The 10261-nt window shown below is 36.2% G+C and overlaps 1 protein-coding gene across 1 annotated transcript; it reads right to left on the bottom strand.

Moving 5' to 3' along the window:
- Positions 1–336: 336 nt before the first annotated feature.
- Positions 337–4562, bottom strand: LOC128220094 (uncharacterized). The gene is made up of 2 exons (XM_052928352.1): positions 4474–4562; positions 337–2658 (listed from the first exon to the last, which is right to left on the bottom strand). Exon 2 carries the CDS (start codon positions 2653–2655, stop codon positions 337–339), a length of 2319 nt encoding a protein of 772 aa, XP_052784312.1. The 5' UTR covers positions 2656–2658; positions 4474–4562.
- Between the last annotated feature and the right edge of the window lie 5699 nt (positions 4563–10261).

Below are 10261 nucleotides of genomic sequence, written 5' to 3'. Positions count from 1 at the left end.
CAACACGCATCATCGCGCGATGTTAAAATGACGTCATGAAAAAAACGTCATTTAAATGACCCCTGTTACTAACTCATGTGTCTTTTAAGTGATTTTATTTAAATTGCGCTATCATCCGGAATGTCGTATTCCACTCACGAATGTAGTCCATATACTTTGATTGTTCTTCATCTCATAGTATTCAACCTTCAAGCGTTTTTCTTCAAATGTGAATGTACTCGGATTGAGTTATAGTGTATAGATGTTAAGTGTTTTTCTTTAATTACTAATAAAGTATATATGCTTTTCCTTTTTCATTCAATAATGTTGTAGTGTATGTACTTTGAGTGTTCCTCTTCAAATACTGCTGTAGCCTATATGTAACACATGGAGTGTACTGCCCTTGTAGGATGTAACAATAAGACGGTCATTTCTCTCATCGTAAACAATCCTCTTGCACTTGTGCATATTTGAAATATGATTTACACCTAGAGGTGTTCCATCTTGCCTTAGTACGTGGACCACACCAGAGAACTCGACTACATATATAAACCCATATTTGTCATGTGTGGCAGCCTCGGGCTTGTCACATTCATATGAGAACGTCTGATTTCCGTCAAGATCAAATCCTTTTACGACTCCTTTAGATTCACAACATTGAATAACGAGCGGTGAACCAGTGTGACCGACAGCAACATGCAGCGAATACCCATCGTCCAGTGATTGGGTAACAGTGTTAAACCTTTTGAAAGTGTCGTCATCATGCCTTTGCAATTTAATAATTTTCCACGCGTAGTCCTGTGCCTGCATCGAAACTAGGACATCCCCGTTCGGTAACGAGTTTATGCTCTTTGGATGCCATGGCAGAGTAATGTTTAACTGCAGCTTTAACTCGGCATCCGTATCCATATCAAAACAGGAAATTCTGTTCGTTCCGTTTTGACAAACCAAAATGGATCCGTTCTCCTTAACAGCCATATGTCCAGGGGGGCAATTCATGATCATGTCAGAAACAAAAGAGAAGTCATCATTTGTAACTACAACTCTATTATGCAGTGCATCTGATATTATCAATTTACCTTTCTTCAACACAAGGCAATCAGCCACCCAGCATTGCTGTGTATAAGGTAACACCAAGTTTGTACTGCTGGTGCGTCTCAAATCTGGCAAAATAATGTTCTTTTGATGTTTCTTTGCTTGGGTAAGACTTCTTGTAGGGTTTCTCACTTCCAATAAAGAACCTATGCCGACATGTTTTTGTATGTCTTGTTCGTGTTTTTTTGCAATGTACGCAAATTTCTTTTCGTTTTCTTTTTCTATTGTCAATGTCTTGTCTGCATCTTTCTGAAACAGATTTTGTAGAAATATGTTTAATGGCGAAACTGTGTCCTCCTTGTCTGTGAGTTTTTCTTTGCCTGCATCTCTTTTACATAGTACACTTTCAGCTTGCTGAAGCTCGGAAGATTGTTTTATAACTATCTTGTTTTGATCTAGATTTTCCAAAACTGAAGTTTGAATATCTGAATCTTCAGAAACCGCTCTGAGTAGACTTACAGGTGATGCACGAAGAAATGGAAAAGATGAAAGTGTCACTTTCCTGTTTTCGTATGCAATATGAACCCCTTTGCAACTTTTTTCTAGAAGTTCAGTCTCCGATTCTTGTATTTTTAGCTTTGTTACAGTCGACGGCAAATAATTGTCACGGATATTCGCCTTCTTCTCATAAATGTCCCTTATTATTTTTAAAACAGTTGGAAATAAGTAGGAACTTTTTTCGTCGGATTCAATAATATCTTTTAACTGTATTGTAATGTCTTCAGTTTCTTTAAGGTTGGATTTGAGTTCAGCTTTTGAATTGTTTAATTGTGCTGATTGGTTGTCCATAACTTCGTCAAAAGTCTTCAGACAGGCTTTCTCGTGTTTATCAATGAAATGTAAAGCTTTTTGTCGAACTATTTCAAACGTCTTTCCTATTTCTAAACGTTGAGATTCAGATGTTTTTCTAGATTCTTCTATTTCATTAATAAGATGTTCGTTGTATTCCTTTACATCTTCAAGATCGCTTAACACTGTCAAATGTATTCCGTCTTTCCGAATAATCTTACCGGCGTCTTCCAAATCAACAATGTTTTCACAATGCCGGTGGTTTCGTTTTCTGATAATGCACATGCGGCATATAAATTCATCATGGCTGCAACAGTAGAACTCAACATTTCTTTCACGATGTACAGAGCAAAATTTGTAACTCATTTCAGTTGAATCAATTACCTCTTTTCTATGGCTTGTTTTACCTGAAACTTGGTCTTCATACTCGAACGTATACTTTTGAGGCTCGAGTGTTGCGTTAATCAAATCACAAGTGCTGGTTATATCGTGATGTTCGGTTACACTTTCGGTAAGAACAGTCTCCGTTTTGTTTTCTTCAGATGGCTTACAGGGCAATATCCGTAATTGGCGTATCCATTCAGAAATTAGTGATTTTGCATCTGGACCTTGAAACTGTTGTGAGCATTGTGGACACTTAAAAATATATTTTTTCTTCTTCTTGCCCTTATTTTTGGTTGTTTCAAAGGTGGCTGTGATGTATTCAGTGAGACAGTCCTCGCAGAATGCATGGTTACATTCTGGTAAAATTCTTACATCCTTCGAACCACTCACGCACAGGAAACAAGGCATTGTCTGCAATGGAAACGGAAATCAAACCAACCATAAAATTGTTTGTATCAAAACTTCCGAACAAGTTCTAAAATATATGTACCAGTTGTTCAAAATATTGAAAATAATTGTTTGTTTTAGTGTAATATCGTGTTACAAAAGCGGCCGTTTGGGTACACGCAATGCTATTGTGATTTTATACATTTTTATTGCGTTCAATTACATAATATATCCCTGTTGGAGTGTCTACTGTCGACTTGAATGACTTCGTCCTATCAGTACATTGTAAAAGAGAAACACATATTATATATTAAGAAACATAATTTACATATATCATGGAATGTCTATACATACTTGAAATAAATCCTTTCCAAAGATGCCCAAAGTATTTTGGGCCACTAGGGATTATAATTGAATAGTATTGCTAATGGCACAAAGAAATGATAGCCTCAGTTGCACATCGGATACCTCTGTTGCTCGTAAAAACCGTCATGACCATTTGAGTTCAATTGTGCATGAAAGTGTTTTAAGACTGGTTTCAAAGCAAGAACTGAAAGTGTTCTCAAACTGGTTTTCAAGCAACAACTGAACATGTTCTCAGACTGGTTTCGAAGCAAGAACTGAAAGTGTCCTCTTGCTTGTTTCAAAGAACCAAAAGAAAATGTTATCAGACTGGTTTCCAATAACAACTGAAAGTGTTCTCAGACTCGTTTTCAAGCAACAACTGAAAGTGTTATCAAACTGGTTTCCAAGCAACAACTGAAAGTTTTCTCAGACTTGTTTTCTAGCAACAACAAAAAGTGTTCTCAGACTGGTTTCCAATCTTTAACTGAAATGACTCAGACTGGTTTTCAAGCAACAACTGGTAGTGTTCTTCAACTGACACCACGCCCGATTACGATTAGGCCACGCCTACAGTGTCACTTAGTAAGGGCCCTCCGACACGAACACAGAAACAGACGATAATTATACAGGAGTTATTCTTGACAATTAGTAGACAATCTGTAACGAATCTCAGGACAATTATTTAATAAAATGTTTTACTCTTTGATATCATGATTGTAAAAAAAATGTAAAAAAATCAGGTCGGAGACCGGGTTCGAACCGGTGTCGCCAAAATTGCAGTACAGTGTTGTATCGACTGTTCTATGAAGGCTTCCCCTAACGGTTGGCATAATTAAGCTATATACCTAACTTGGTAATCACGTGATAACATCGACTAACCAATCACGCATAAGGAATGAGTTCTACTAGGTAGACATACCTAATAATCTTTTTTAATGGAAAAATACGAAAACACTTCAAAAAATAAACCAATTGTAAACTACGTGGTACTTCAGTTAGTAAGTTTCAATGCATTGTACTCATCGAAACCAAATTAATGTCAGTTTTCGACAATTATCTTTTTTCTCGCTATTTCATCATACGGAGTGCAGCCCCTTTAATGTCTTACAATAATTAATATCCTAATAACATCTGAATTTTGTTACAATAGAAAGGCAGTCTCTATTGTAAAACTCAAATTTAGGGAAACAAAACATCTGTTTATTTCCTTTACGAACTCAACTGAATTGTCATTTTTCACTTACAGTATGTCCAAACAAATTTAAAAGCAAATGTATATGCTTCGGATTTAAAACTTGACGCACAAGGAGGGGAACAAAAATAAAAATAAATATAAATCGCAAGATGTTGTTATGTTATATATTAATAATCATTATGAGATTTCTTGTAGTAAGACTACAATAACTATTAATTATAAACAAACTATCATTAAACAAAATTGATACTTTGTTTAAAATACGTTTATAAGTTAAAACAAATGAGGTAATCACTTACTTTTTATATTCTTAAGCCCCAATTTCAGTTTTGTTCACATTTCATGTTACCTTTCAATAACAATAGCGTTCTTTACTTGATTTGTTTCTATTTTCAACGATTAATACATATGGCAGTTATCTAATCGTCCACCTTTATCAAACGGAGTGCCCCAAATTAAAGCCTTCTAACGCTCATGTTTGTCAAGTTTAGAATGTCGTTAGATAATGATAGTACTTATTAGTTGAACATATCTTATAGGTCAACATCAGTTGGCAAAATCAGATATCATACTATAACAAACATCATATATTGAAACCGAATGCAACTCGAGCAGAGCGTATAATGCTTCTCTTCGATTTGTGATTCAATAAGGAGAGAGAGAGAGAGAGAGAGAGAGATGATGATTTCTCGTATTACTCCATTTCACTTTCACTTGATAAGGCAATGTCGTTTTTTTATATAAAAAAATGTTTTTACACGTGCTTTGTAATGTATTCTTTGTGGTTGGGGTACGCTACCTCTGTGACATTTCTAAAAGTCTTCTATTTCCACAAGACACACGAGCTAGCTAAGCCTGCTGATTGAAAATTCTTTTAATGCATAAAAGTCACAACAAATTCCACTTTCATTCTTGGTCAAGTTTTTTTTACAACTTTTAAATTATGATTTGTCATCTTCCTCCATTTCACAATATTCTGTCAAGAAGGATTGCTCGATCTGAGCCCCGTGTTTTCTCTTCCAATTTTCTCTTGCAAAATGGTAACTCTAGGCCATTTTCAGCCGTAGTAGCGAATTGGGGAAATATGTCCATGTATTTTACATGCAAAACCGCCATCACACTAAACATTTCATTGACGTGACGCGAAATAATGTCCCTTCGATAATTTGCAGCATTTTATCTGCACACCATCATTTGATGAATCGTAAGCGACACATCATAAAGCACTTTGTCAAAATTTGGTTTAATTATGCAAACAAAAAATTGCCAGGGGGGGGGGGGGGGGGGGGGGGGGGGGGTACTGAAGAAAAAAGCAATTTCATGGCAATGCTTCAAACGGCGCCATCGGTGATGCTGTACTTACGGATCACTTGAACAACAATATGACAAAAGCAAAGTATACTTCATCAGATGTCCAAAATGAAATAATAACCATCTGTTCCCAGCAGCGTTTAATACGAATTTATGGAAATATGTTTGAATGCTGGAGTAAATACAATAATGGTAGATGAGTGTCAGGACTGTACGTCCAATGAACAGCTATCGTTGTGCATAAGCTATGTCACAACACAATGCGATCGAAATGCAATCCGGGTAGACTTTATTGGGTTTATAACATGCAAGTCTATCAACGGAGGAGCCATTGCTGAGTCGCTCATGATCCAATTGGAGGAATGTGATCTCATGATAGTACGCGACCAGTGTTACGATGGTGCCAGTGATATGGCTGGAAACTTCAATCGTATTAAACAAAGAGTTCCGGTAGCTCATTGCATTGCAAGTTTGATTTTAGCGGTCGTACACAGATCCAAATCACAATGTGTGCGAACACTAATATCAAGTGTACAAGACATCACCTTCGTTTCAAGGTACGTGCTCGTTATTAAATATTGTTAACTCTACATTTAGGGAATTATTTCATTGGAATTTAACGCTGTTATTAGCCCAATTTGGTTTACATAACTGCATTCAGTAAACTTACGTGTGCTGCGTGGAGTTTACGCAGCTACCTTCCCACATACACTACTAAGCCCATTGATATTAAAAATACTGTAAGTAGATCCAAAGACACAAAGTATGTAAAAATGGCAGACTCACTTTTATTCAGTCTGTTCGTGAAATGTTATGTAAATGCGATACAAGATGGACTGCAAGGTCGGACGCTCTGAGCACATTCAGGAACGTGTTTTCGGTGGTGATTCGTTCTCTTGAAGAGCTACAGGACGACCACGGCAGGGCCCCGCACTTCCTCACCGCTATTCTACGATTTGATTTTATCATAACACTAGTAGCAACGCAATATACATTGAGCGCTCCCGATGGACTTGTCAAGATTGTACAGATGTCAAAAAATGATACATTACTATTCATAATCTTAGATTATGTTAATATTGTGTTGATATAATAGGGTAAATCTTATGCATCCGTAAATATTTAAGTGAACGATTGTGTGATAAACAACGGTCACACGTCTTTGGCGCAAGGACTCATACTGTCACAGTTGCACCAGTTAAAAGACGAAACTGTTGAAGCTTGTTTGAGACATATGAGACAGATATGACGTATTGCAGGGAAATGTTTCATGGTGAGATATATGAGACAGACGTATTGCAGGGAAATGTTTCATGGTGAGATATATGAGACAGACGTATTGCAGGGAAATGTTTCATGGTGAGATATATGAGACAGACGTATTGCAGGGAAATGTTTCATGGTGAGATATATGAGACAGACGTATTGCAGGGAAATTGTTCATGGTGAGATATATAAGACAGACGTATTGCAGGGAAATGTTTCATGGTGAGATATATGAGACAGACGTATTGCAGGGAAATGTTTCATGGTGAGATATATGAGACAGACGTATTGCAGGGAAATGTTTCATGGTGAGATATATGAGACAGACGTATTGCAGGGAAATTGTTCATGGTGAGATATATGAGACAGACGTATTGCAGGGAAATTGTTCATGGTGAGATATATGAGACAGACGTATTGCAGGGAAATGTTTCATGGTGAGATATATGAGACAGACGTATTGCAGGGAAATGTTTCATGGTGAGATATATGAGACAGACGTATTGCAGGGAAATGTTTCATGGTGAGATATATGAGACAGACGTATTGCAGGGAAATGTTTCATGGTCAGATATATAAGACAGACGTATTGCAGGGAAATGTTTCATGGTGAGATATATGAGACAGACGTATTGCAGGGAAATGTTTCATGGTGAGACATATGAGACAGACGTATTGCAGGGAAATGTTTCATGGTGAGACATGAGACAGACGTATTGCAGGGAAATGTTTCATGGTGAGACATATGAGACAGACGTATTGCAGGGAAATGTTTCATGGTGAGATATATGAGACAGACGTATTGCAGGGAAATGTTTCATGGTGAGACATATGAGACAGGCGTATTGCAGGGAAATGTTTCATGGTGAGATATATGAGACAGACGTATTGCAGGGAAATGTTTCATGGTGAGATATATGAGACAGACGTATTGCAGGGAAATGTTTCATGGTGAGATATATGAGACAGACGTATTGCAGGGAAATGTTTCATGGTGAGATAAGGCGTCGGAAGGCCCGATGACCTGAACGGGAGTTGGGCCAGGTTCCGTCAAAGCTACCTCTATGCCATCGTAGAATCCACATGTTGTACTGTGGGTATGCATATAATATATGTACGTTGAGTGTAAATGCTAAATAACTTACAGAAAGAATATTTTATGTTATAACACTAGTTCAAATAAAACTGACTCAAACTTGTGGTATTTGTTGAACAGGGTTGAAAACCCTGTTCAGTGTAGCCACAAACTCGACACTCACAGCATAAAATGCCTATAATAGTAACAAGTGTCGTCTGCCTCTTTACCACAAAAATATAGTTTGAGAAAGTGCGGACTACATAAATTGCAAGCTATGTTTCCAATAACCGAGCTAGATTTGACAAAGCAAGAAGTAATCATAACGCAATATCTATTTTAATAATTTAATTTGTTGAACTAAGATAAAGTTAATATTAAAGTAGTATCCTTGCGCCCAAAAATGAATGAACATCGAAACGTAAACAAAGAATTTCATCCACTCAAAGCGCATCATTCCATCACGTCACACAATGATCTCATCCCCTGCGCACAGTTTCCCCGCTTAAAACATCACGTGAAAGCCCACATGGGAAATACAAACGCACGCCATTTCGACAGGCACGTACTAAAGTGCTGAAGAGTTAGCTGACGATATACAAATAGAAGAGAGTTGCTGACCATATACACAAAGAAGGAAATAAAGTTTTGAAATTTTTTCAAGACTTATTTTGTTTATTGTATATACTTTTTATAGTGTACGTATAGACGGATGTTTGTGTATTTTTTTTTGAAAATGGCATTTCATTGAAATGAATTGAGTTAAATCTTTTGCTTGTTTGGTGTAAATATGAGAAAATAACAAGGATTTAATAACTTTTTTAAGTGTTTCATTTATAATTGTTTGAAAGCAATTATTTTCATTTTTATCTTTTAATTAAGAAACTATTTCTCTTTAATATGTTGTATTTTCGAGGTTGTTTTGTGAATAACAAGGCAAACATAGGCAAACTCTTGCTAATGAGTAAAGTTTGATTAGTATATATTTCATTTTCTTTGTTGGTAATAGCACAAGCATTCACCTTTTTTATATTTTCGTTTTCTATTATTAAACCCCACACATTTACGGGGAGGAAGGCTTCGTGGAGTTTGTTTCTATGCTGTTTCAATAATTGACCAGCCGTTGCCGTTCTTATCTATGTATCGTTCCTCCCGGCATTCGGAGCTCCTCGGCCATTTTATCGAAAACAACCTCGGATGTATTTGGACGGTTTACATACTCAAAAAGTGGTACGTTCAAGTCCGCTGCAAGTAGATCACGTAGTAATTTTATTTAGCAGTTAAACTTTGTGACATTACTCTTGGGATTCTTAAATATGTTTGCAATAAAACAATTCAATGGCAATCAATTTAAACTTAGATCAATAAATACAACTCTAAAACACTACATTTAATTAATGATATAATTCAAAATTTTACGAACTACTTCAACTGATGTACCTGCATACATCCGAGGTTGTTTTTGAAACAAATGGCCGAGGAGTTCCGAATGTCCTCCCGGGTGAGAATCCATTTTTTATACAAATAATGTATATATCATTTTAAAATACTATTTAAAATTTCAACAGTGGTCCTGAAAAGGATTGTTTTCAATTTAATAATTAGTATAATCTTTGTTTATGCCAACATCTAATTACCAACCGGAAACGGTTTTAGTGTATCTTTTAAATTATCCCTGGATGATCAACCAATTTCTATTTTATTTCTCTGGTTAATAAATCCTTGGCAAGCCTAAGTCATATTGTAACACCATAGGGTGGAGTCTTATACTGGGATTGGTTGCATTCTCCATCCTGGTTTGCCTGGTTACACAGCGACATTTACTTTATTGTCAATAAAATATTAATTTGTTATTTACCATCATGCTTCGATAAACCTGGGGCGGACCCTGTGTTTGTTTTACACGGGACTCTTAGATTTACTGTGCTACATATCAGCACCTTATTAATACACATATGATCGTGAATCATAATGGCGAAAACCCGTATAAAACCCTGTTCATGCAGCGCTATCAGCGCTTTGATTTTATAAGCGATCAACATTCTTACTTTATCGATTTTGAATGTAAACGCACTATGAAAATTGCTGATGACCAAAATGCAAGCTAAACATACTTCTTAAATGCGGTTGTTTATGTATTTTCGTGAATTATTGCTAACCACTCTGTTAAATACTGACTAGTTCACGTAACGACCTATCACTCATTCAGTCAAATTATTAACCTAATAAATCAGCGATTAGTCCTGTCATACTACTACTATTAGTGAAATGTGAAACTTCTACATGCAATTGACACAGGATATCATGTTCATGAAATGTTACACTTAATTTGACTACTGTTTAATAATAAGAAACCAATATTGAAACAATAGAATCATTGAAATATTTCAATGAAGAAATTCCTCTTAACACTGGACAGCAAACTATGTATATCG

The sequence above is a fragment of the Mya arenaria genome, chromosome 15 (genome assembly GCF_026914265.1).
Source record: "Mya arenaria isolate MELC-2E11 chromosome 15, ASM2691426v1".
Taxonomy (NCBI): domain Eukaryota; kingdom Metazoa; phylum Mollusca; class Bivalvia; order Myida; family Myidae; genus Mya; species Mya arenaria.
This window is presented reverse-complemented; position numbering and strand designations above follow the sequence as displayed.